The 27,919-nt window shown below is 48.3% G+C and overlaps 1 protein-coding gene and 1 long non-coding RNA gene across 2 annotated transcripts in view; one reads left to right on the top strand and one right to left on the bottom strand.

Annotated features, from left to right (window-relative positions):
* LOC139678042 (uncharacterized) overlaps positions 1–20,762 on the top strand; it is a 34,493-nt gene extending 13,731 nt beyond the window's left edge. The window contains exons 2-4 of the long non-coding RNA XR_011698951.1: positions 9,593–9,750; positions 19,830–19,928; positions 20,570–20,762. This is a non-coding gene — a long non-coding RNA (uncharacterized lncRNA). The remainder of the gene's footprint in view (positions 1–9,592; positions 9,751–19,829; positions 19,929–20,569) is intronic.
* Positions 148–27,420, bottom strand: PLEKHO2 (pleckstrin homology domain containing O2). Its single transcript, XM_071568578.1, has 6 exons — positions 27,040–27,420; positions 22,103–22,255; positions 15,798–15,914; positions 9,116–9,220; positions 6,915–7,013; positions 148–4,594 (listed from the first exon to the last, which is right to left on the bottom strand). The coding sequence occupies exons 1-6, from the start codon at positions 27,046–27,048 to the stop codon at positions 3,365–3,367; spliced, it is 1,713 nt and encodes a 570-aa protein (XP_071424679.1). The 5' UTR covers positions 27,049–27,420; the 3' UTR covers positions 148–3,364.
* Positions 27,421–27,919: the final 499 nt, after the last annotated feature.

Raw genomic sequence — 27,919 nt, 5'->3', positions numbered from 1 at the left:
ACATCTTGTGGTTAGCACAGCATCACCCCAGCCTGACCACAGCCTGTGCAACGTTCCCTCCTCCGGAGCAAAGCCTTAATGTGCTGCTTTTGGTGGCTCTTCCTCGCTCCTCTTTAGGACAAATAGCTCTGAAACAGCCGATTTTTAAAAGGAGGTTTTATTGCCAAATCTCAAAGCTCTTTACAAGCAAGAGACAAAGTGCTGCCTTTCCACGGGCTGCAGCAGCTGCTTTTCACATCTACATCCACACTTGCTCACTTGCAAACTCACTTCCTTCCTGTCACAGACATGTAACCTGGTGGCACAGCCTGAAACACACTCACACCCCAGCACTCCATGCCCAGAGGGTTTTCAGGCACAAAAGCCCCAGCCTTAGCGCAGCCAGGAATTGGATGCAAGTTTAAATGTAAATTTAAAGGAAGATTAAAAAACAGAAGTGCATGGTGGCAGGATGTTTGCTGAAGATGGGAGTTGCCATAGAAGACTGGATGTTTTAGGATGAAACTGCTAAACCTATTAGAAAAAAATAGTTAAAACCAAGAGTCTCTAATACAGCATTTGCAGAAGGAGAGTTACTGGGTGCTACAGAGATTCCATTTAAGTTATACCTATTTACAAGACATAATACAAATCTAGTATGTTCTGTTAGTACAGCATATACAGTAATTAGCTGTAGCTTGTAAAATTATTTAACTTGCCCATTTCCTAACAGATACAGGGTATTTCTGTTAGGATTCCTACTGATGGGTATTCAGTAAAATGTCAGACATTTATTCATTAGAATATTCAGTATAATATAAAAATATACAGTAAATATAAGCACATCCTGTAGGTTTGGCTGTAACAGATAGGGACGTCTGGGTGTTTTCATCAGCACTTTGCCAGATGAGTATCCACAGAATGCACTGCCACAAGAAAACACTCGTGAGAGCAAAAGCATTTGTATATAAATTAGGGGACTGAGCTACCCCATAAACTGTTGTTAATCTCCTGGATTTCACTTCCAGGCTTTTATTTGCCAGTCCTGGAGTTTAGGACTGGCTTCAGCTTTGGGATAGGAACCTGTACCCAGAGTTTGCCCGGGTTTGTGTATATTCCTGTTAGTGTGAACTGGTTTTTACCCCATCTAATTTGTCTCTTGTTACAAAACTGAATCCTGCAAAAGCCTGCCTGCTCTCTGGAGCTGATGTCCCTCGACTTCCAGTGCACACCAGGTTCTGACAGCTCACATTCACACCACACAGTGTTCGGTAAACAAAAGTGCACATGCAGAAAAATACATTTAGATAGCAGATAGGCACTGAATTACTGTCTGTGTTCTTAGCCCTTGTCCTACATGTGTCTGGAAAGGTGAACATGACCCATGGTTCACATTGAATCTACAGCAGCAAATGACACAGATCCAGAGTTTGCTCCAGGCTGTGTGCCTGGGGGTGGGCTTGGGACGTAGGAAACTTTTTGTCTCAAAGCAAAGCTTTTTGGCACCTGAGCCCTGAGTGTTTGACTGTGTAGAACTTTCCACGTGATAGAATAACAAGTGAAATCCCATGTGAGAACTATGACTGACTTGAGAGGGGAACAGACTACCAAAACCAAGACTGTTATAATCAGAAGAGGCAGAAGCATCAGCTGTAGTCACTACCTGTCTTACTGGCTCTAGGTGGTGAAAAATAGGATGTTTGGAAGCCCAAAGCCAACATTTTTGTGCTCAGACCTGAAGTGCCCACTGCCCAGCCTAAGAGGAGGCTCAGATGAAGCTTTACTGCTGCTGTGGGGGTGTTTGCAGCCCACGGCAGCCTTGTGAGATGTGGGAAATTAAAAGAAGAAATGGGTGAACTAAGAGGGAAGTACTGGCAAACAGGAGGGAAGAGTTTAGATAACATACCACTCCTTAGAACCAGACTGGAAAGATCAGCCTTTTCTTTGCTTTCAGAGTCTGGCTCAAGCAAAGCAGAAGCCCTTTGGGCTGTCACATTCTCCTCAGAGCAACTCTATAGAGAACAGGGGAGGGGACTCAGCTCAGGTACAGGGTTCTACAGCAGTAGTGCAAAGACATGATTGTGTCACTGCTGTAATCACTAAAGACCATGGGAACTGTAGTTGCTTTCAGCAGGTGGACAGGAAAGCTGTGGGAATTGTGCTGGACCCTTCTCCAACACCTTCCTCGGACCCTTCTGTAGCAACAGGTTTTTATTTTAATATACTTAAGCCACTGGGACCAGCCCCAAAGCTGTGTGTGCAAAATGCTTTTCCCTCCATGTCTGCCAGTTACAGAGGTCTCGGCCAAACCCTGGCTCTCAGGCTGGCCAGGACACAGCAGGTAGAGATGTGTTCTGTGAGAAGAGGGATCTCATCCAGACCTACTGCCTGATGTGCTGCTCCTGTCAGTTACATCCCAAGGGAACACTAAGGGAACACAGATCCCCAAAGCTTCTTAGTGACAGCTCTCCTGGGGATCTCCTGGACATGAATTCTCAAAATGCCTGGCTAATTGTTCCCAACAATGCTGAGGGCATTCAGAGTTACCAGATAGGTATGGTCCTCAATAATAAATGTGTTGTGCTGCTAGAAGACACCTTCACAGGCCAAATAACCTCAATTTCCAAATAAGTGAAAGAGGAACAATGAATAATTGCCTGACAATGATGCTTTGAGACTTGTGTTCACTCAGGCAGTGCTTAGCACACCTAAAGCTCTGCAGAACCAGACTCAGAGTGCCTTCATACAGCTGCTCCAGATCAGGGACACTACTTGGAGTCAGGAATTGGCCAGTTTGGGTTGTCTCTGTGTGAGGTCACTTTTCAACTGTGGATGTGGTTTTATGAGTATCTTTGGAGAAGATTAAATCGTTTTTCTTTACATTCCTAGATGTCATGAGCCAGGTGGTCTGGGAAACCTTGCCAGCAAGTGAACAAACACTGACTACATTTATCCTTAAATGATTTAACTGGGCAAACCAGATAGGTGCCAGTATAATCTGGTATCTGCTTGTCTGTAAATACAGAGACAGGGACTTTTGCTAGAATAGTCTTTCTGCTCCTTTCAAAAAATCTGGCTTGGTCTGATTACCAGTAATTTTTAAGGCCTGATCCATCGAAGGGACTTTGGACAGAATCCTTAAAGAGCATTCACATTTTTGAAACTGTTTGCTGTCCTGTAACCTTCTGCTGTGCTAAGAGGATTAGAACCAGACTGGTATGTACAACATGAAGAAAGATGCTATAACTGAAAGCTCAATTCTGCCCCACAAACATAGTGTGTGCACAGCAAAAGACCACCTTTAAACACTGGCCTAGCAATGGTAGAAATCATAAATGGCAAATGTTTAGCTTTGATTTCGAGAAAGAAGTCTCTGTGGACTATGTCAGGGAGCACTTCTCCTATAAAGAGTCACTAGATCCTTTTGCTTTTCTTTCTGTTTCTGTGTTGCTTCTTTTTTCAGTTCTCCAAGACCTTTAATTTCTTGCAAAACTTGTGTAGCTTGACGCAGTTGTTCTACTGCCTCATTGAGCAACGTCTCTGCCATCACTGGGGGTCCATTCCCCTCCTGGGCCTGTTCCAACCCTTCACGTAAAACCTTCTGCAGAAGTTTTTCTGCCTTTTCCCTTTCATTAGCAACTTTCTCCTCCATTTTAGCCAAGCATTGATGGGAATCCTTCAGGAAACCTTGGCCTGGAATTGTTCTCTGTTTATTTTTGGAATCAGACAGCAAGTCTCCCAGAGAAGAACTGCGAAGCTTGAGACATGAAGTGCTCTCTGTAGAAACTTTCTTCTCAATGGTTGCTTTTACATTCTCATGGTCTGTTTCTGTAGCTAAGGAAGTCTCTGTCTCTGCTGAAGTTTGCTGTTCCTTCTCAGCAGCAGTTCTGCCATTTCCTTCTTCTGTTTCAGTTGCTGGGGATGTGAACTCTGCTACCTCGCTGGCTGCAATCCCATTCACCGGGGGCTTGGATCTGCCAGGCTCCAGCTCCTCCCCAGCTTCCAGGTCACTGTGGCTGGAGTTCACTGTGCCAAGCATTTTCTCTGACAGAGCCTTAGGAGAAACAGGAGGCTTCGTAACATCTGCAGCAGCAATCTCAGCCAGGTTCTCTTTGTTATCATCTCCTGATGATTCCAAGTTGTCTGCCTTTTTAGGTTCAATGGTTGGTTGGTCCCAAGCTACTTTTAGCTTGTCTGGCACATTCTTGGGAAGTGGAACTGGAGCTTTTGCTATAACCCTGTTGCTGACTTCAAAGAGGTTCTCCTTGTTCTCCTCACCAGGTGCTTGAGATCCTTCTATGCTCTCCTCTGGGCTTACAGAGTCCTTTTCCTTGGCATTTACGTTGTCCTTTGATGTGATGCCTTCTTTAAGCTTCTTATCTGGAGGCAATGGAGGAGACAGCGGTTTTTTATGTTCCTGGTCAGGAACACTGTTCTCTCCATCTTGATTTTCTTTTGTGCCAGTGGGTTTTTTGGGTGGCATAGGTGGCTTTGGAGTTTCTTTTTGAGGTGGCTCATTGTCACTTTCGCTGATAGTGGAATCAAAGGTTGGTGGTCCATTGTCTACTATATCCAGATCCAGCCTCAGGATACCATCTGATGTACACTTGGCAGCCTGAAACACAAGAGAGAAAGTTTTCAATATCTATCTCATCCTCAGTCCTCTGCTCCACCCTTCAAGTTAAAGTCCTAAACTCTCACAACCAGCATGGCAAACAAGGGGTTGTTGCTTCAAATTGAGAGAGTTGGTTCAGCCTGGAGAAGAGGAGGCTTTGGGGAGAACTTAGAGCCCCTTCCAGTGCCAAAGCGGAGCTTCCAAGAGAGCTGGAGAAGGACTTTTCACATGTAGTGATAGGACAAGAGGGAATGGCCTTAAGCTGAAGGAGGGCAGCTTGTAAGGATTAGATATTAGGGAGAAATTCTTTACTATTAGGGTAGTGAGGCCCTGGCACAATTTGCCCAGAGAGGCGGTGGATTCCCCATCCCTGGAAGTGTTCAAGGCCAGCTGGATGAGGCTCTGAGTAACCTGGTCTGGTGAAGGTTCCCTGCCATGGCAGGGGAACAAGATGAACTTTTAGATCTCTTCCAACACAAACCAGCCTTTGATTCTACATGAAAAGCACAAAACTTATTTTACTACTTCCTTTGAGAAGAACATCTCAAAGCCTGGTCCACTATAACCTTACTTTTTGGTTTTCCTAATGTTAAGCTCTGCCATATTTTTGTCCTTTGTCCTGTGGTGGTTGGATCCCTCTGTCCCCTTCATTTACAAAGTGCTTACTCAAAGGCTCACCTGCTTTCTGCTTTAAAGAGTGTCCTATTTTTACTTGAACAGATAAACCAAGCTGATCTTTAGATCACTTGGCCAAGGATACTATTGTAGTTCTGTCGCCTTCTGCTTGCTTCCCCCAACCTGATGTCATCCCTGTCTCACCAGGGCCAAACCTCAGCTGGTTAAACCTCCTTCAGACCACAGGCTGTGTGCAAATCACTTTAGTAGAGAGGTTTTCCAAAAAAGGATGGACTTAGCAAAGACATTGCAGTGTGTAAGCTCAGTGCCCCAGAGGGAGAAACGCGGTGACAGTTCCTGTGTGAGGGAACCCAAAACCACACAAAGGCGTAGCTGCAGCCAGGGCCAGGCTCCTACAGTGCAGAGAGTTTAGTTAAGTCTCTCTGCATTTCCAGTCCATCAGAGAGACAAAGACAAGCTGCATCCTGGTGGCTTGGCCCTGACCCATCCTCACCTGGCCTGCTTTGACACTGAAAATCATCTTTCACCTCATTTCCTTCACCGATCTGCAGCCAGCAGCTGTGATACACATCTTTCTGCAGGCTCTATCCCTCCCTTTCCCCTCATTCCTGCTTCTGAACTTGTGAGCCAGTTTCCCCTGCATCTGGCTGAAGGTGAGAGGTCTCACAGGTATTAACCTCGGAGATACCTTGTGAAAATAATGATCTGAGCAGGGGAGAGAGATGTCTTTAGTGCCTCGGGAAGGGCTTCACACCTTACCCAACCCATATTAGGCAACAGAGAATCCACACTTCACTGTTGCTGTGACTTCTGTCATGTTTTCTTCTGCGGTTTTATGGAGGAGTGGATGAGAATCTATGATTCATTCCCATGCATTTCTCTGGAAGAGATGCTCTCCCTCCATTTCTATGCAAAGTAAAAAGTCTCAAGGCATCTCATTTTCTGCACAAGGGTCATCTGAGTGCTGTGCAGGCACATAAGTCAGAGTCTTGGAAGTTTGAAGAAAGAAGGTTTGATTTAAAAACCTTCCTTGGTTGAGATTAATGCTCTGCTAAATTATCTGTCTGTGGAAACTTTCATAAATCACAGGAATCAAACAGTAGTAAGAACCTCTCCCATGGAAATGAACTGTAGGTTTATTTTTTGGCTTTTTCTGGTTTTTTTTTAAGTGACAGATCCAGAAAATCAGTTACAGGTAGGCAGGCTAGTCCATAAAACTGCCTGGGAGAATAATGTATTCTGTTTCAGACCTAAGGAAGGGCTTGTAAGCTTGAAAGCTTGTCTGCTTTCTCCAGTGAGCTTAATAAAAATACGGCTTCTCCCCACAGACTCTGCAGTTCTTCTACCTTTAGACCAGTGTGGCTACAAAACCATCATGTCTTAGAAAATAAATATAAGAGCTTCACTCTCTTCTGATGAAAATAAAACTATAATGGCTCTCAACAGATGGTGAAGCAGCTTATGAGTTGCAAAAAGCTAAGTTGGTAACGTGTTGCAGCAGATACAGATCTGTGGGAACCTGGAGCTTCGTTAGAGAGGTGCTGGCGCAGTCTGTCCCAGAGGAAGTTGTTTCTCTGGGCTGTCTGTACCTGGGGTTTTCCCTGGGGTTTTCTACCTGAGTGGAAGCAGCAGCTCTTGGTGATCCCAGCTGGTGGGATGGCTCTCTCCAGGGAGGGGCACTTACCTCCTTTAGGTGACTTCTCGTGGGTGGCCTGCGCCCGTGGGACACCTTCACCCTGTCCCGAGTTACATGGTCCAATGAAAGGCTCTCATCTACTTTCACCTTTAAGAGGGAGAGTAAAAAGCAAGAGGGTCATTAATTTCTCCAGACATGCCTATACTCACTGTCACACAGGAAGGGATGTGGGTGAATATTTCACACCTTTCTCTGCCTCAGAGCTCACTTACACCCTGCCTGCAGAGCCCTGCACGTACATGATGGATATTTAAGGTCCCAGAAGTTTGCAATGGCTAAACTGCCCTCCACCTAAGGGGCAGGGAAGGAAGGACACAAGGAGCTTTTTTGTCCTCACTGCACCCTGTGCTTGGACTGGGTCCTGCATGTGGCAGAGCACAGCACCAAAACTGCTGTTGCCATCTTAGAGGTGAAAGCTCATTAATAACCATGACCTGACGGTGAACTGTATCAGCAGTGCTTTGTAACAGCCCTTCCCTTCCACAGCTCTAATGACTGCAGGATGCTGAGAAGAAGGTGTGAGCAGTGACCTGGATTAATTGCAACTCTAGCTGAATTAACAAATTTATTTCCTGAGATCAGATGAGAAATCCACTGCCTCACACACCTAGGGAGGGAGTTCCCAGTACGTCGACAGGTATTCTCTGGGCTGGCTCCGTGACCACCCACCCACCCACAGTGTGACGGCCGAGGGCTGGAATCTGCTCCATGCAGTGACTGGGGTTGGTGAAAAGTTTGCATGTTCTTGGTACAAGTTTGTATAATAGGAAAGCTGGCAAGGGTGAAAGAGGAATTTAAAGGGACAAATAGGTCCCAATCCCTGGCTGATATGGCAGAGTGGTTTTACAGCGATTTTAGTGCAGAACAGCTAATCCAAGCCAGCTGAGGGCTTGACCCATTAGCCTGTGCCTAGCCTGTGTGGAAACACTTTAAATCTGAGTTTTGATCCTTACTGGAATGAATGAGAATTAGAGGCTGGCTCACTCCGTAAGGAGGATAACCCCAAGTCACAGGGCAGGGAGGTGACCTGAGATCCCACCTTCCTGTGCTGCTGAGCAGTTTGCAGAGTTCACTGGCCCCTGTACTCACCTGCTGTTATCTTCTGCTGAATAAAAGCAAACCCCATGCTCTCAGAGTTCACATCTCTAGCACTGTATATACAGCAGCCCTTTTCTCAAAACTTTTACTCATTGCTTTGGTTTCCTTTGCTAAACAGATGTTGCTTTGTCCCTGATTACCCTGTTCGTTTTATTCTTGTGTCATTCCCGTGGTGGTGGTTTTGTGCACTTCCTTTCAGTTACTGAAACAACTGCAGAAGAGATGCTGCTCCTTTGGTTTAGCTCAGGGCTGATTTAGCTAACAGAGCACAGGGCAAGGTTAAACAGGCTCTAGGATGTGCAGTCTTCATCCTTCCCTCTGTGCAGCAGGGTGGGAGGAGAACTAAGGAGTGCAGGTGTGCTGGGGCCAGCTGAGAGACGGGCAGGTTTGGCTGGGGCCATGTGAGTAACTTTCCACCAGACTTCTCTTCAGACTGCAGGCAGAATAGCTGGTGGACTGAGTCACTTCAAATTTTTCCAGTCCTGAAGACTGGGCTATGTCCTAACCAAATACCTCCATTTCCAGGCTGCTTGATGCTGAGGATCATGGCAGCATGGGGAAGATGTGTCTCTCCAGGCTGCATCCCAGCTCTACACAGCTCAGCGTTGCAGCTGCTTCTCTGCATCAGCTGCTTCCATTGGGAGAGGGCAACTCTTATGAATTCCTTGATCCCAAACCCACTGAAGCCACCAAACCATCTCCCACTGACTTAAGTTAGCTCTCGTGTCCTGTGGGCCTCTTGATGTCAGATCTTACCAGCACAGTCCATCCCTCTGGCACACCATCTACTCTGACTCCCTGCATCTAACCCTGCCAGGAGAGAGGGAAAGGCAGCAAAGTGCAGGATGGTGCAGATGACTCTCTACATGTTCTGCCTTCTTGAGCTGGGAACTGAAGAGGCTAAAAGCTGCCTGCCTGAAAGGAAGGAACTTGCCCTGCTTTGCACACTGTCTTTCTCTTTCCTTGGACCATGGTTGGCATGCAGGAAGGATAGAGAGAACTTGTGCTGGGGCAAGATCTGCTTTTAGCTGAAGGAGTCATGGATGAGAACTGACACAGAAACACAGAAGTTTGAAAACTACTTCTCTTACCTCATCAAATATTTTGTTTTTTCCTCTGTTGATCCCTTCATTAAGAGCTTTTATCCACGATTCCTTTTCTTCCAAAGTTGGAGCTTGAAATTTGATATCGTGAACCTGCAAGAGCAGAGAGACAATTTTTGCCTGAGCATTCCTTGTCAGGTCCAGAGGCAGCTCTGAATCACTTCAGTTTCTACATAACATCCAGTTCCAGCCTGTGTTTAACCTACAGATTCCTCTGTGCTTTGGCATAGCTCCCATGAACAGGATTTTGTTATGCTGAACAGCTTGTTGCTGTAGTTTTATTTTGCTAACTAGTAACTAAAGTAGTAAGAAATTATGCTTCTTCCTTCTGCAAAACGCTTGGAATAGCTCTCAGCACTGCAGTGCATTGTACAGCAAATGGTTACACTGTGCAGACAGTCAGACTGAAAGTCATTTTGGGCTGCTTCAGATGGAATAAAATACTTTATCTCCCACTTCCTCCAGGCTGCAAGGGACGAGAAGGTTGCACGCAGGGGGCTCTGCCTGCTTCCCTGTTCCTGTGGCTCTGCAGAACAGAACTGATACAGGAATCCAGGGCACTGACCTCGGCTGCACAAACCCCGGCTCAGCTGAGCACGGACATGATGAGGCACAAGGGCGATGTAAGTGAAAAAATTCACAGTATCTTTTTCTGTTTGCAAATTAAGTTCAGCAGTGAATGCTACAGAAATGAGCACTCTGGGGTCTGCAGAGCTGTCCTAGGGTGAAGGGAAGAGTGGGCCATACAAGAGGGAGATGGCAAGAAGTATGGGTCACAAATAAGGAGCGAGGATTGATGATTGCATGGCCTGTCCACCAACCAGCCAGCTCTTCCCTTCCCATGGCTTCGCTCAGTGTTTGCAGTCTCTTCTTGACCACAGCAAGGACAATAGATAGTGTTATTTACTTCATGGCTATTTTCTTTGAGCACCTCATCAGTATTATGTAACTTTGCCCCAGAGTACATTTCAGGTGAAGAAAATATCATCTTCACATTACAGGTTGCTTCACAGCAGATCAGCTGGGATCCAAACAGCTCCATGTGGTGCCCTAATCCACACTGCACAGGCACACAGGAATACTCCTGTTCTAAAGCAACATTGCAAAATCAAGCACTTAAAAATGAGACACTCCCAGTGTTTCTGGGGCTGTAGGGATTGTCAGCCTGCTGTGTGTGTTCCTCCTAGCAGGGCCCCTAACAACAGGGTGGCACTTCTTACTGAGTTATCCCATTGTGTGTTTTATCCTCATGGGTCAATATATCTTATTGATTGCACTCTGCTCCAGCCCTGCCCTGAGAACAGGATTACTGATTCCCCTGTCAGTCTTTTTTCTTTCCTGCTTATCACTAAAATATCTGGGGGCTTCAGAAATTCCTTTTCAGAGCAACTGAAATTATCCACCTCTTACAGGTGTGGAAGTGAGTGACACAGAGGCTTATTCAAAACATACCGGTGGGGTCTTATTTGGAATAGTTTTTTGGGGTATTTAACACCCTACAGGTATTATTCACCTTCCCACTGCCTTCAACAGCAGTTGTAGTCTCAGCCTTTTTGTCAGTGAGGCCCCACATTCCAAAATTGCAGCAGTGTCTGTATAAAACAGGGACTATACTAAATGAGGGGGACAAAGCTAATGGTGATTGACAGTCAAAGGCTCTTAGCAACTCCCTGTTCATGGCACAACAAAGCAGCAACTGTTCTGGGTCTCAGCAACTTCTGAAGGGACCATCAGAAATTCTGCAGAACTAAAGCCTGATCTCCTTACACCCACTCCTGCTGTTAGAAACCAACTGTTCTTCCTTTACTGTATTTATTCCTCGTGTCAATGCCATGGATTTACATCTGCACAGCCACAAAATGCCAGACTCTCACAGCCATGACATGCAGGGAGTTAAGGAGCAATCTGGGGAAAGATTATGTGGTAAGTTTGCACAGAAGGTAACAGGACCACATCCCTTCTGGAGAGCTCAGAGGAGAGGTTAGGGCCTGACCCACAGCCCTCTGCAAAAAAGGCCCTTTGTCTGGGGTGCAGAAGGGCCACACTAAGCAGGGAACCTAAGGGAAGGCAAGGCTCCAAAATGGAGCGACAGCCAGATTTTGTTTTAGTCCAAGCTGGCCTGGTTTTGTATGTGCTTAAAAACTTTTTTTGTTTGGAAAAGATTTTGCCCCAAAGCTTTGTGATTATAAAAGCTTATGAGAAAGCTCTACTTGTGAGCAGCGGAGCTGCTGCACTGCCTGGCAAAGACCTGGCAGCCTGCACCAGGGTTTACAAATCTCCGTACATGTTGTTCAAGGGAAGGATTCCTGCCTCTCTTCAAGCTTCCTCTTCCAATGCCACTTTCTGTGCCTCATTCCAAATAAAGCCTCCCAGACTGTGACTAAGCGCTGGTGTCAGCAACTCTGTGGCAGGGCAGAGCAAACCTCAGCGAGGGGGGTGGCTCCTTGTTAATGAGAAGCTGAGATGTCCCTCTGGCATGCAACCCTTTGCCATCAAATGCAAATCCAGTGGATGGTGAGAGAAGGCAGGAACGAGCTGGAGGAGTTGCTCTCAGTCCTGCCTGTCACTGGGGCTCTGTACACTACTTTGAGACCCCCAAGTCCTCTACAAACAAAGACTAAAGGAATTTATCTTGTCTGCACTTTTCTCATTTGAGTGTTTACAAATATCAGTGGAAGCACCTGAAGATGGATATTTCCCACAAAACATTAAGCAAGGTCTGTTCTCTAGCAGGAATTTAAGGCAGAGAGTCAGTGACAGCAGTAAAGAGGGCAGCGGGCAGGGTAACACATTTGCACTCCTTCTTGCTAAGCCAGCTGAGACTGAGTCATGCCATAAACAACAGGCTGGTGTGCCAGGAAAAGCTGTCATGGCCAAACCTAGTGACCATTGTAAGCCATGAATACAGGCTACGCAATTTACTGTCAGTCACTCAGAGCACAGCATGGCCAGTCAGCTCCTGCTGAATCACCGCTGAGATGTCATGCAGCAAGAGCTCCCACACAGATCACTGTCCATGACAGCAGCGGGCACAGGCTCCCTGACTGCTCCTTGTCTTCCCCCAGACATCAGTCTCCTCAAGCAGTGACAGTCTGATGGCTGTGCCCAGCCTGCTTTCCAGGAAAGAGAGGTGTTCCTGGGGTCAGTCTGTTGTACTTGCACTGAATGATTTAACAGACAAGCTCTGGAGAACTGTGCAGCTGCAGTTTGAGACCTTTACCAACACTTGCTCTTTGCTGAGCTATTCTGCTCATCTGCAGCAGAGGTGGGTGGCAGAAAACTGTGCTTGCTGCTCACCTGTTTCAGTGTCAAACCTGGTCTTGGGGCTGGACTAAACTGGACTGTGAACTGCTTGTGAACTGCTGTGGGATTGTTGACCGCTGACTTTTGCTATGGGGTGGTCACCTCCAGCAGAAGCTGGAGCAAAGGTGGGTCACTAATACCTTAAACTACCAAGAGTGTAGCAGAGTCTCTCTCTTTCAGATGCGAGGTCATTTCCTGCCTTCTTCTACGTGAATTCATCAGGTTGGATCATGGAGGGAAAAGTGGAAACCAAGGGACTCCCTGCCTGTGGCCTGGGGTTGGAACTAAATGATCTTTAAGGTCCCTTCCAACCCAAACCATTCCATGATTCCATGAGATGACTATCAGAGGATTCTGGGGGGTTTCTGCAGCTGAAACAAGAGCTACCTCATCCCTGTGAATAACACAGCATCTCTGCCAGACTGGCAGACCCCAGGAGCAACTCCTCTGTGCCTCACTGCATTCTACTGCAGCTTCCAGGCTGGGCCCCTGGTGAAGGCAGTTCCAGGTGCCTCCAAAGCTGACAAAGGGAAAAAGAAGCAATGGGAGTTTCCACCCATGACTGCAGGTGCCTGCCCATGCTAGGAAGGACATGTGGGGAGCTGCAGGGCTTGCTGGTGGACTCTTTCCCTTACTACCACCCTCTTCCCAATGTTAAGACTTCCCAGCATCCAAATACCAGACTTGTGCCAATCTCTGTAGTCTCCAGGGAGTTTACACCAAGCATCATTTACACTGCTTTTTGCATGGTGAGTACATTTTAAAGTCTCCAGGCCAAGGCTGCTGCCCTTTCTTAGAAGCCCAGCTCTCTGCATCCAACAGTTTTCATTTAATTACTGTGGCTGGAATGAAGCATTTGAGATTTCTAAGCAGAACAGGGCTATTGCAAACTGCCAGCTTCCTTCCCTGAAGAATTGAAGCTCAGGGGGCAGTACTTTCTTTCAGTTCCATACCAGTGCAGGAGTGTGACACACTCATATTGTCATAACTTAACAAAAATATCATCCTTGTGAACAGGGCAAACAGAATCTGGGGTACATCCATCAAAGGCCAGTGTTCAACAGGATAATTTATTTATTCCAGTGCAACTTTAGCTGCAGAGTGGTTTTAACTGACTGATTCTTCTCTGCTCTTCAAGAATATCCCATCCAAGATTTAAACTGGGCTCTCTTGTATTCAAAAGGGAAACTCCTATTTGTAAACTGAAACAGAAATGGCCTTTCCAAGCTTGTTCTTAAGTCCCACAAACTCACTGGATTTCTACATTCCTCAGCATTACACTCAGGAGAGGGAGCAAAGAAAAACCCCTAGCAAGATGTGGCAGGGCTTGGCAGGTTGGCCCACAGGGTGATTTTGAGCTGTGGATGGCAGTAAGCCTCCCAAATGGAAAATGTTTAGCTGATATATATCACCACAGCTGCAATTTCAAAACAGAAGAAGGACAGTTGTGTACGTTGGCCTCCTAATGGAAGCCTGTGCTAACATCTGCCAAAGTATGTTGTGTGTCAACACCCTCACCAGATTCCCAGCCAAAAGGAGGGTGGGAGGGGAGCTATAAACAGGGAACTTTTCATTTATAAAAGCCCTTCCTTTCACCAAAAGAGCCTTATAAAAAGTAGCCTCTATCTAGGTCTCCATTGAATCAGTGGCATGAAAAACAGGGGAGCTGTAAACTTGCCAGCATGCCAAAGGGATGAAGTTACCCTTTTGGGCACAATTTGGGCATATTTTTCTCATAGCAAGAAATAAAAGGCTTAGGAACTGGTCTCACACCCTGTGTGGATTCATGGAGCAGTGCAGAGACATATACAGCTATTATACTCTTCTCTCTCAGAAACTACTTGCAAATGATATTAATACCTACCATGCTGCCCATCTCTGAACACACAGGGCGTTATTGGCCTCCCTAGGAATAGGTGTGCACTTGGAATTAGAGAATCAGGAATAGGTGTGCACTTGGAATTACAGAATCCTAGAATGGTTTGGGTTGGAAGGGACCTTAAATCTAATCCCATTCCACCCCTGCCATGGGCAGGGACACCTCCCACCAGCCCAGGTTGCTCCAAGCCCTGTCCAACCTGGCCTTGGACACTCCCAGGGATGGGGCAGCCACAGCTTCTCTGGGCAACTGTGCCAGGGCCTGCCCACCCTCAGAGGGAAGGATTTCTCCCTGATGTGCTCTGGACCCTGGTGTTGCACAGGAGCTCACTAGCCCAGGGTGTGGATTTCCAAACCTTCATCACTTTTCTCCCCCATACAGGCTGTGGGTACTTGAAAAACAAGCATCATTCACCTCTCTCCGCCCCCCTGCTGGTCCATGGGAGTGTTTTGGGCCAGGACAGTCCTTGTTTTGTTGTTTTGAATGAAGTTTAGCACAATGATGCTCTGAACTCAGCTGAGGTCTCATTACACAAATAAACACTAAGTGACTGGAGTGAAAGAATAAGCAACAATGACAACAAGGACTAAACAATCTCCATTTATTTAAACAAATGGAGATGGGGAATGCAGCAAGTTGGTATTTTTGCCTGTTCATGTTCTTATGGAAATGAAGGTGTTTTGTCCCTCACAACCTTTCTGATTTACATGGGGAGATTTAGTAAGATTTCTTAGGCCAATAAAATCACACTGAAATTAAAAATAAGTCCAAGTATGATGCCCCAAAGCAACACTGAAGCACCCTAACCCATAACAATGCTGAAATGGATAGCATGCAAGTAGGAGCTAAGGAGAACTTCCAAATGTGTGTAGGGATGATGAAAGTAGGAAGTAAGGCAGGGTGTCCTTGCATACAGCCAGTGCTCATGTGGATGTACAGTCTCTTTGCAACACCAGCCTGGTTTTTATGTTCTGGATCTAACCAGATGCTGTGCAGGAAGATAAAGAGGTGGAGTTTCATAAATTCTGCAAAATCTTTTCTCCTAGGAACTGTTTGGCTGTGAGTAACTTTGCACTGGAGTTTCTCAGATCAACAGTTCCAACTGTAGGAACTGTCTTACTGCAGGGATTGGGATTATTGATTTTACTGGTAATTGGGAAAGCTGCAGCATCTACAGCTGGGACAGGGACACATCCTCACCCAGAGCACATGGGAGAACCACAGGGAACGGTCATTCTCCACTACACAGAGAATACTGGAAGAAATAAAGTGATAAACCAGGAAAAATACAAGAGGAAAAGGTTGAGCCACAGCAAGACCCTCTCCCCACAGCAAGAAGAAAGTCTGCATGACAGTGCTGTTCCTCCTTACACACTTCCAGCTGCCAAGGACCTAAATCTCAGAGCCTTTCATCTGCTCTGGGAGCAGCTGCCTGGGAGCTCATTTTGGAGTTAGCAGACTGGAGGGTGATGAGAAAGGCAATCCTACCTTCTTACCCGGGGAGCGGATTAAAATGAAACGGTTTTTCCTTTTTAGTAGCGCACGCAGCTCCTGGCACTTGTCATAACTCTCCAGTTCCACTGTTTCTATGCACTTCTGTTCATCCTGCAGAGAGGGAATGAAACATTATTATGAATAGGAGACACTGAAATCAATCATATACCATCAAACTCTGCATGTCTTCCCCTTGCATCTGTCTAGAAGCTCTTCTGGCCTTAAAAATAACCTGCATGCAGACAACCAAACCCCATAAATTGAGCTGGCATCTCACTAAGAAAACACCCTGGTCTTTAAGCTACAGTCCTAGTGGTCCACAGTGGCTGAGCAAGTAACAGGTCATGGACAGTAACACCAGCTTCTGCCATCACTGTTGGCCTCATCCAGAGATCTGCAGCCAGAAGTGATACTACTTCCTCCCCACAGTGAAAGGAGATGTGATTCTGCGTTTGCACAGGGAAGATGACACAAGCATCATGATGGTGCAAGCAGCCCCCAGGAAGCCCAGGGCAAAGTAGGGATAAGAGGGGAGCTCTGCTGCCACGCTGAGCTGGGGTGGCTGGTCCTCATGTCCAAAAAGTTGGCAGGAGCCACGTGCGATGGACAGAGTCCTCTCACAGCCACACTCCGAGCTGTCAAAACGCTTAGGATTGGAAATACAGGCCCATCCAGACAGCAAAACTGTCTGGGCCAGTGTCTCAGCAGGGAATATTTATCTCTGGAGTATCTCCTCTGATGACTGCTGGCCACGATCTTGGCTCATTTTTCCCAGCAACATAACTAAAATTCCACACGTGGTGCGTGGCTCAGTTCAGCTGTGGAGCACCATCCCTAATAGGAATCACAGCGTAACGCTGGGCAGATAATATTCTTCATGTCCCAGCAGCCAAGCAGAGACCAAAGCTCCCTTTAGCTAAGCACAAATGAGCAGTGAGACTCCCAGAGCAGTTCCTGCCAGTGAAGTGCTACAGTCAGCACGGCCCATGAACCTCTCCAGTACCATCCTGGATTAAAACCACTGGCCATAACCACCCCAAGCTCAGACTCTGCTTCAAAGGCAGCTCTTGTACCCCATGAGTTTGTATTTAGCAATTCCTGTAGCGGAGAAGGGGTGTGGGATGAGGAAACATGTCGTAGCCAGGAAGCTGCTGCGTGGCTGGAGGCAGGGAATGGAGAGTTCAGAGGGAAGTGGGCTGCGGGGAATTTCCTCCTTTTACCACTTGACATTTAAGTCGCTGTGCAGAGCCCAGGCTGTGTTTCAGCTTTTTTAACCCTCCTATCTGGAGATGGGGGCCCGGCAGACCCGATGCCGGTACAGAGCAAGGTTTGAACCACCAAGGGATGTCTGGATCTAATTTAGGTTTATTATTTTAATGACATTACTGTTTATTTCATTTAACACTGAGTAGGTGAATGTGAACTGGGAAGATGCATACTAGGGAGGAGGAGATTAATCCTGCCCAAACCTAAAACCCAGCCGATAAAATCCTGCTGACGCTACTGAGCCCTTTGAAGGCTCCTGCTGCAATCCTGGTATCGCAATGTCACTGCAAAAGGACAGGGATGGAAATAATAACCCCTCAGCGGCCCACAAATGACAGAGAAGGGTGAGGTCAGGAATACATGCCTCGGGGATGGGTGATCTCATCCTGGCCTTCAGTGGACGACCGCCCACGTTCCAGCCCTGGTGCAGCGCCGGTGCAGCTCCAGCTCCTTGGCTGGGCTCAGGATGCAGACGGCTTGGCAGCGCTCCGACCGGAGACCAGCACCACAGCTCCTGCCCACCCTCCCTGCTCTCAAGAGCAGCTCTGTCCCCAGCAGAGCCCAGTGGCTCCCTGTCACCCTCCGTGTCCATGCCATCCTTCCTGCCTCTTGGAGCGGAACTTTTCCTCTGATCCCATGCAAGCTGTTCCCTACTTCCTAAGGACTGTGGAGGACCAAGATGAGGGACAAGGAGGACTTGGCAGGGTGAAGAGCTGTAGTTTTGCTGTAAAACTGCCTCTTGCCTTCCCGCTGCCCCTTTCCTCCCTGGGGAGGCTTTGGGAACTGTGGTCTGGCCAGGGAACAAGGGCACAGAGGACAGGGACATGCAGGACCCTGTCTCCCAAGGACACTGGCTTGACTGTGCAAGCTACAGCTCCTTCCTCTCAGGGACCTGAACTTCTCAAGTGAGTTATCCTCTTCAGGGAGGGTGGAGAAGAAAACAGCCAGAGAAATATAAAAACTCCATATCTGAGGCAAAGGCAAAACATCTGAGTTCAGGGAGCACCAGAATGGGGCTTTTGTCTCTGTTTTACCCTTGGCAAGCAGCCATCCCCTCTCTGTGAGCCTACCTGGGTCACAAAGAGATCCTTTATGTCCGTCCTGCACCACTAAGATGAAGAATGAAAGACCCAACACTGTCACAGGTCTCCAAGTCCCTTCAACCTCCTGGGACCTGGAGGATACTCAGCATCACACAGAGACAAGGTCACTCCCAGAGTCCTGCCCCAACACACAGATGTCAGACACAGGTTCTGGATAAGCTCAGTCTCAGTACAGGAACCCCTACATTCCTGATTTAATGCAAAAAAACTATTCCATTAATCCTAGAGTAGATCCTGTAACTTAAACATGTCTGTGTCTGTTGGCTTGGCCTTAAGAAGAAAATTACTGAACACCTGGACATACTAATGCATGTGCTTAACTACAGAATCACATCTGACCAACAATTTCCTTAATGAAAAGTTGATAAAAAGGGGAGAAAAACAGTCCCTGAAATTTTTATTTATATTAAGGTATAACTCCCAGCAGAGACCTCCTCCCTGGCACACACTAAGGGGCTGGGACCCTTCATCCAGTGTACAATGTCTAGACTGGAAATAATAATTTGTTTCTCTATTTGAGGCTCTCAAAGTGTTTTAACAAATCACTTTTGGGTATATCTTGCTATCACTTTACCAGGAGCAAACTACAGATAGTAACCACCTGATTGTTGAATGCCAAGTGGATCCTCTGATTTCTGAAGGACTTTGTCTAGTAAGATTTTTCCCTGTCAAATAATACACTTAAAAAAACCCTAAAGACTGATGCTTTCTAATCTATGGAGTGATGATACTGATCTACTTAGTGCCCCTACATAGCGTAGCCTGGTCTTCAGATACTCTCTGTAGGGGTTTTTTTTATTCTGGAAAGAATATACAGAGACAAGAAGACAAGAAACCCCATTAGAAAATAACCTGCTTGGTTCTGTGTGGACCTGCACAGTACTTTCTCAGGATCACCCCATATTTGCATTGGTGACATTTGGGTATGTAATTACCACACAAACATCTTGCTTAACTGAGTCTTCATTTAGGTGAGGGTACAGATGTAGGGTGCCACAGGCAGAGGCACAGCAGATAGCAAGAAATCCATTTCCCTTCATTTCCGTCCTCTGAAAGAAACCTGAAGCCGTGTGGGATGACTTTCACCCCATCTGCTCCAGGTAACACAATAACCATTTGCCATTTGCCTTCAGGAGGTGGCTCTGCTTTAAACCAAACCAAAGCCTGACTAACACATACAACACAGGGAACTCGCTCCCAGGGCAGGTCAGGAGCACATTGCAGGAGATTGCTATTGATGGTGATAAATACAGTATTTGTGTGCTGCTCAGACTGTACTTTTCAGTGACACAGTACAACATTCTTGCCTGTTTCTTGATTTGCACCTAAACCTCAGCTACAAGTGCAGCCAGGCTCATGCAACTGTACCAACAGAGTGGCCTGCATATGCAACAACTGCTAAAGGCAACATCAGCACCTCTTCCTGACAGGCTGGACACGGGAGGGGCTGATAAAAGCACAGTGAGTCCAAGGCACTGTTTGAGTTCCTGGAAATCTGATGGGCTCGGACCAGCTGAAATACTCAGGCTCTAAGCCTGCCCGCCCACATGGAAGCTGACCTCCCTCCCGTTTAACCCATCTAGCTCTAATTTAGGATACACGAGGAAATAGGGCTGTATTTCTGTTGCCTGAGGTTTCATCTCCTTTCTTTTTCTAGGGCTCCAATTCAGCAAGCACTGAACTACCACATTTTAACATGTTTCAGCCTGAGGATGCTCTGGGATGCTGTGTCCTTCTCCAGTATGAGACAAAACAGGTATTTGGAGAAGATCCAGTGGGGAAATGGCACCTTGAGCTCCAGAAACACAAACCACCACACCACAGACTCTCCTTAGACACTGGCCCTTCTCATCTCAAAAACTTAGTTCCCTAATAGTAAGATGGAGACAACCACACTGCCCTGACTCACGATAAAGGAAGATAAATACAGTAATAAACATGAACTGCCTCAATTCTGTGGCAACAAGACCCCTCCTGAGTGCAGAAAATTGTCATTTCCTTTGGTTCCCTGTAGTAACTCTGCATGATCACATGCTATTCTATTGTGCTACCAGATAATTTTGCAGCAATTTCCTCTCTTAAGACATCTGACTTCACTGTAAGCCAGTTTAATAGCCTATAGATATTAACATGATCCCTTATTTACAATAATGGGACCTTGCAGCTACTGTAGCTTACAGATACAATTTATTACAGGATGTTACCACAATCCGCAGGCTACCAGAAAACATTATGCCTGGTTGTTACAAATGCCATTTTCCTTGTTGAGATAATAAAATAACCCTTTAAATGATTGGGATTTTTCCTTCTTCTGAATGTCTGTGAAAATTAATCTTACTTTAAAAGCCTCCTTTTCCCTTGTGGTAATGAGAGCCTCCATGTATCTTGTTTTTAAAGGCATGCCCTTTACAAAAAAACCCTACGTCATGTTTAAAGATTTTGAATCTGCAAGTTCCTGAAGCCTCAGCTGGAGTCAACAGGTGTCCAGAGCACTGGGAAATGATCTGCAGAGAATCAACAGTTTGCAGGACCAGGCTGCATCCCTCTGTGTATGAAACCCCCCCTGCTCTTCCTGCCTTCTGAGCTGCTCATCACCTGACATTGACTTCTCCTGTCATTATTCTTGCACTCCCTCTGACATTTCATAGCTAAGAACAAATGCCTCCGGAAAGCTTTGGGATTTGGGAAGAACAGGAGAGTTCAGCATAAGGGAGGAGGTAATACCCTTTAACCTAATCTTTTTATAACAAATCTTCTTTATTAGGCAATGTTTTTTTACAAAAGAGAACCGAACTCACTGTTGGTCCTGTTGTTCCTGAAATCATCACAGCAATGCAGCTGCTGAGACATTTCCCCATTCTTCTTCCCTCAACACACTGCACATGATGTACTACAGGATTTTGCTTTCATATCATTCTGATGCCCACATGTGACCAAGACTCCCTTGGATGAGACACCAAAAGGGCACGTGGTCCTTGTGTAGACCACGCTCCCCCATCCTGCTGCACACACAAATTTCGAGCCACCACTCACCAGCAGGGCTTAGACTTACCCACCCCCCATCTCAAACCTCTCTTGGTGGTAGCTTGTGCTCTGCACCATAATTTCTGGGTTTGGTGGCAAACTCTGCTCTTGCAGAAGCTGCTTCCAGCCCAGGAATCAAGGGCCTGACTCAGGAAAGAGCCACCTTTGCAGCTTGGCAGGATCAGCTCTGCACTTTTCATTCTTCTTGTCTGAAAATGCAGCACAGATTTCACTTGGCTCTTATTTCTCATTTGTCTGGAAACAGCTCTAATCATGGCCATGAACTTAAGGCATGCAGTTTATCTAGGGAAGTCCAGGACAAGGCTCCCAGGGGTCTTTGCTCAGAACTGGCGCAAGTAAAGGGAAAAGATGAGCCAAATCCAGACTGCGTCCCTGCTTAAGGAGGACAGCAAACACTCACAGTCTCACCCTGCATCCATCAGTGGCTAAAAGAAACCCTGAACAGTCTGGTTAGCAACAATTAGAGCTGCTTGAGGGGTGCCAAACAGCTGCAGGGTTGCCTGCCATCCCCTCAAGCAGCAGGTGGGAAGTCAGCCTGCTACAATCCACTTTTATCCTTCAGAAGCCAAAACCACATTGCACATATCCTGCTTCCGCCCGAAGCTTTACTCCATTCACCTTCTCACAGGATGTCCTGCCCCAATTTTTTTTCCTTTGGCAATGGCACTGTCAAAATATTTACTGGCTAAAATATTTATTATATATAATATACTCAAAAACACAGCTGCTGACTCTTCTTTTATAGCATTTACCCTTTCTGGAGAAAACTGGAGAAGCCCACTGGAAAGAAACGGGCTGCAGGGAAGAGTGGAAGACACAGGGACATGCATGTGTCCCCAGGGGCCTGATCCTGACCCTCACTGCAGCCATTAGCTGTGACCATACCTCGTCCTCGTAGACCACGAGCTGTGTTTTCCGTAGCTGGATGTAACGATCCTTCCACAATCCCAGGAGACCCCCACTGCTTTTCTTAATCCAGCCATATTTCTCTGCAGTTGGAGCAGACTTTGGTTTCTCTGACACCTCCTCCTTTGTATCCTGCAAGAAGAGAAGGGAGGAGAAATTACATCCAAAGCACTTTCCACCATCAGAAAGCCTGCCCAGAGAAGATCTTGGCACCCACCAAACGTGGTCCCTCCCTACCACATCACAAGGGAAAAGATTGGCATCTTGCAGAGGAAAACTCAACCAGCTCCCACAAAACTGGGGAGTGGGCACAGATGCCAGCCACCCCTGGGGACACTGTTGGGATGGCAGCAAGTCCACCTTGCTCCTCTGCTCCCTTCTCTGTGCAGGTACTCCCTGCTCACTTGTGCACCAAGTGCACCTTGAAAACAAGTACCTTGTTCTCTTCTTTGCTCCTCCAGCTCTCTGATAAATCCCAGCAGAATGAATCCTGCTGGCATCAGTAGCAACACTCATATTTTAGCCCAAGGCACTTCCACAAACTTCTCCTCTAGGTCTGTACATTTGGTCATCATCCCCAAAACAACTCCCATGGGTAAATCCACAGCATGAGGGCCAGGACTTCATCCCATCCATACTAAGTTGTTCCTGGCAGACTCCTGCATGGTTTGCAGTCAGAGGGAAGGACTGGCAGAGAAGGCAGCACCAAGAGTGGGGTTGGGTTTTGTGTCCTGCCTTTAGCTCCTTGCTGATTGTCACACCCTGCTCTTGCCCACCTGCAGCAGCACGGAGAGCTCCAGCATCCTGAAAGCTGTGGGCATCCCAGGCCTGGTGAAAACCAGGAGATACAGAACTTCCCTGCTTTGAAAAAGCATCAGGAACATCCAATATCAATCTTCTTGTCAAATAGAGATAGAAGACCTAAGATAGGGAGTGGGGGCAGTTGGGTTTACTGGCTGATGTGTTCACCAGCAGATTGGTTAAAGATGAGAGCTTTCCCTCTCTCCAGTGTGCTGAAAGAGCCTTTGCAGAGGGAGGATCCCTGTATCCACTCCCCTGGAGCACCCTGCTGCTCCAAACACCCCGTGGACCTCTCAAAAACCCTCTTTCTCTAGAGCAAGATGAGGAGAATCCCTTGCTGAGCCAAATCCCCTTACACAAACACTTCATCAACCTTGTGATTCGTCAGGAGAGGCCAAGCCTGAATCCTCCAGCCTCCTCCCAGGAACCCCACTGTCCCCCAGACTCAGTTTCCTCCATGTCTTCATCTCTAATAGCAGCAATCCTGCTACAGAAAGCCAGCACACAAAGAGAGGATGCGTGACAAAGGAGAGCCCCAGACATCCCAAAACGTCCCTTGCTGCACAAACTGCACTGGCTGGAGCTCAGACACCACGTTTCATAACATGAGGAAATCCCACATGCATGGAAAAGAGTTGGAGCTGGACACTCCCATGGCCAGGACAGAGGGAGTACATAAGGATGAGCTCCAAGAATTCGGAGGAGAGCCTTGCTAATGAATTTGTTTTCATGCACCAGACTCCAGTGAACACACCCTTGGACAGCAGCTCCACTGGGGTGAGAGGTTACTCCAAAAAGGGAGCTCCCACCCATAAAAATAGGGAAACAGCTTAAATACCCCATGCACCCACATTAATTCTGATCCCCACTAAGGTCAGGAAGAGGCTGGGCTTTGCAGGAAGGCTCAAGTGCAGACTGGGAACAAGAAACTCAAATAAACCATGTTTCACCTAAAAGAAAATCAGGCAGAAAGTTGTAACATCCTTGTTGCCTTTTGCAGAAGTTACTGCAATTGTACCAAGCTGTGTCTGAAATGGCCACAATACAGGATGACTGAGCACCAAAAAGTTTTCCGGGAAATGAGGGGGACTGTGTGGCGTGGGGCTTTTTTAAACTTGACTTTTTAGGTTGCCAGGAAGTTGTATTCAGTTGAGATCTGCAACTTCAGCAAACATCAATTCCTGCACAAATATAGACCTGCTAGTTTCCTGATCGAGCACCCTTTTGATGTCATTTTTAGATAACTGGGCACAGACTTTAACCTCTCTCATAACAGTTTTGAATGGATGTAACTGTATCAAGAGTTTATTCGAGTGAGTCCAGACCAACAATCGCCAAAATGCTTTTACTCTTTAAGGCTCTTTTTCACTTGGCAGATGAATTTTTGCTGTTCTTTTTGCCCACCTGGCAGAAAGGCTGAAATCACATGGTAAATATGTCTATCCATGCTCTGCTCTGCAGAATGGACACTCCTCTATTTTAAAAATACTGCCTCTGAAAAGCAACCTGTCCCAGTAAAGTTTGGGCTCATGTTGGCACCTCTGCAGGAGGCTGAGCTGGTTTGGGGTCTGGCTCACCAGCTCTCCAGCCTTCTGGGGACAGCACCTCCTCTCCATGCCACTGAAGGGTGGCCTTGGAGCTCACCCTCTCCCCAGGCCACTCCAGCACTCTGTTTGGAGCCACGTGCCTAAACAGAGCCGTGCATGGGGCTGCCTCCACACCAGGCAAGACTTCCCGCTGTACCAGGACCCAGGAGCATCCACAGAGAGGATCCAGGACTTCAAGCCCCACTTGAGCAGCTGAGGAAAGGGAAGGTGAGGGAAGGTGAGCTGAGGTGGAGAGTGCTGGTCTCAGCAGATGACAGCGGCCACAAGCAAAGGGCTCTGCCTCCCTGACTGCACAAGAGTCACCTGAGTCTTTGCTGCTTCCAGCAGTCCCCACTATAAGGCAGAAGTGAGGGGTGTGATCCTGCACTCCGTGGGGCTGCTGAGCTGCCAGGCTCTGGGTCAGCAGCTTCCCCCTCACACACACCCAGCACATCCGAAGAGGAGGGGCAGGTGCTGTAATCCCTCACCTGCAGTTTAAGGACATAAAAACCGAGATGATGCAAACTTGGCCATTTTTTCCTGTGAAACCAACAAGAGTCCTGGAGATGCTGCCCAACATTTTTGCAGATTATTTTTTGTGACCCCTACCCTGAATCAGCAAGGGGAGGTTGGCCAGGGAACGGCACCAGGAGTAGGGCATTGCGTCCATCCTGCCCTCCCCACTTGCACTTCTACAGCTAAAACAGGACCATGGCACAAAGACATCAGTTGTTGTTGTTAACTCAGTTATATGTGAGCATTTTGCAAGAATCACTAAGAGAGCCTTCCTGGGATGTTCTTGGGCTGGATTCGTTCCTGATGTTGTGGTAAATCCATAAGAAGAACCCCCCCGACATCACACAAACCAGCCAGTGTCAATGAAGGAAGAACTGAGTTATTCCAATGCTGTATCCCACCAAAGGCATTGCTCCCAAAACAATCCCAATGAGCCATTTTTTATCTTATATCACAGTGGCATCAGAAGTGAAACAGAAATTCCACTCTTCCAGCTTAGTTTAGCCTCACATTTCACAGCTCAGCAGAGATCCCAAATCAGGGGGACAGGATGGCTTTTTATTTAAAAATTAGGCAGTTCTTTCTCCCCTCCCCTGGTTGTATTTTAGAGGCCCACAAACCCACAAACTCTTCATGTCTTCCAACAAAAGAAACTCCAAGAGTTGAACCACAGTGGTACTTTTAAAACTATACACAGTGCACAAAAGTGCCTTGGCCAGTTACAGCAACTTCATTTAAAGCAAGCAGCTCACTTATCACACACTTCTCTCCATCAAGGCACAGATGAACATCCCGTGGGGGACAACCTGCATCCCCACATCTCCACTGCTCCCTTTCCATTTTATCTTCCAAACCCGGCTGTTTGCACTTCCACTTCTTCCTAGAACTGTCTCACTAGAAATAAACTGCTTAGATCCATGTGGAACCTCGGGAACGGCATCAGACATCCCTTTCCCCAAGGGATCCCTGGAGGATTCACGTATTGCTAAGGAAGAGTGGCTGCTGAGGCGGTCGGTCGATGCTGGGGTGGGTGTGAAGCCCCTTTGGCCGGCGGCCACCAGCTGGAAGCAGTTTCTCTGCGGTGGATTAATTTCATGGATGCCAGCGGATAATAACAACTCTCAGCCACTACCAACCTGGGCTGCTCTGCCGTCTCCCTGCTGTTTTAAAAGAGCTTTCATTCTTGCCGCAGAGGGCTTGGAGCTGAAATAAGGGGGTGTGAGGGGGCAGACACAACCCACAGCTACCGGGATCGCATCAACCAGAGACTGAAGTTCTCGGGCAGTCCGTCCTACCGGGAGCTTTCTTTGTGCACGAGCAGCAAAACCTCATTCAGGGAAAGGAAGCAGGAATAATTGCGTAGCCAGACTAGGGGAGGAAACGACCTGTTCAACTTGCTAACAAATTTGTGGCACCTTAATCCACATAGGGATTACTGGGGCGTCATCCTATGGACGTGAAAAACTACGTGTGCAGGAGAAGCATCTCTGCCCTTCTCCGAGTTAAACCCGTCCCAAACAGAGAGGAGGACAGAAGTGGGGAAGGCTGGAGGTGCGTAGACACGTCCAAGCCGGCTCTTTGACCCAGGCGCGGCTCCAGCAGGGCAGGACAACACCCCAGCCGAAGTCACACGGGATGGCCCGAGCACGCGTGGAACCAGCGCGGCTACAGCGCCGGCCGAGACCGGCAGCCCCTCCCCGGCCAGCCCGGTTCGACACCCCGAGAGCTGCGGGGATGCGCTGCCGAGGCTCTGCCCTGTGTGCTCCGTGGGCTGCTGGGCATGGGGACCCCCGCCCCGCGCTCTCTATCGCTGTCCCCCGGGCGCAGCGGGGCCGGGGTGTCCCAGCGCCCGCGGACACCCGAAAACACCCCGAAGTGGCCGGTGCGGTCCCTCCGCCCCGGCGGCCTCTCCTCCCGCCCGGCCCCGGGGTCCCCATCCCCGTCTCGCCCCAGGGGTCCCGCAGTCCCATCCCGGGGACCCCCTCGCCCCGTTCCGCTGCCGGCCGGACTCACTTGCTCCATGGCTGCTCGCCGCCCGCTCAGGGGCTCGGCCACCGCCCCACTGCCCCGCTGGGCTCCGGGCAGACGGTCATGCCGGGGGTACCGGGCCGGGCCCCGCCGCTCCCGCCTCCGCAACAACTTCTCGGGCAGCCGGAGCCGCGGCAGCGGCAGCAGCAGCACCGCCGGGTTTCCGGCGGCTCCGGCGCTGCCAACGAGGAGGCGGGGATGCCCCCGCCGCCGGCCCCGGCCCCGCCGCCGCCTGGCCCGGCCCCCCCGCCTGGCCCAGCCCCGACTCCGGCCCCCCCTGTCGCGAGCGTGGGGCTGCGAGCCCCCGGGACAGGCTGGGACTGAGCCCAGGGCAGGGAGATGAAAGAGGTCCCTGCGCTCAGACAGTGGCTGAAGGGTGGGACATGGATCGTGGGGTGGGACATAAACCGTGGGGTAGGACAGGATGCCGAGGATGACAGGATACCCGGGGCGGGACAGGGAGCTTGGGGTGGCAGAGGTCCCCAGGGTCAAATAGTGTCACCAGGGATCAGGCCAGATCCCCAGAGTAGGATAGTGTCCCTGAAACTGGAGGGTCCCTGAAATCGGAAGGTCCCCAGGATCAGGCAGGGTTCCTGGTGTCCATCAGGGTCCCCACGGTCCAGTAGGATCCCCAGGGCCAGGCAGGGTCACTAGTGTCCATCTGTGTCTCCAGGGTCCAATAGGATCTCCAGGGTCAGACAGGGTCCCTGGGGTCAGATAAGGTCCCTGGGGTCAGGCAGGGTCCTCAGGGATCAGGCCAGATGCCCATTGTAAGACAGTCCCTGAAATCAGCAGGTCCCAAGGGTCAGGCAGGGTCTCTGAGGTCTGACAGGGTCCCCAGAGACCAGATCGGGTCCCCTGGGTT

Source organism: Pithys albifrons, chromosome 13 (assembly GCF_047495875.1).
Source record: "Pithys albifrons albifrons isolate INPA30051 chromosome 13, PitAlb_v1, whole genome shotgun sequence".
NCBI lineage: Eukaryota > Metazoa > Chordata > Aves > Passeriformes > Thamnophilidae > Pithys > Pithys albifrons.
This window is presented reverse-complemented; position numbering and strand designations above follow the sequence as displayed.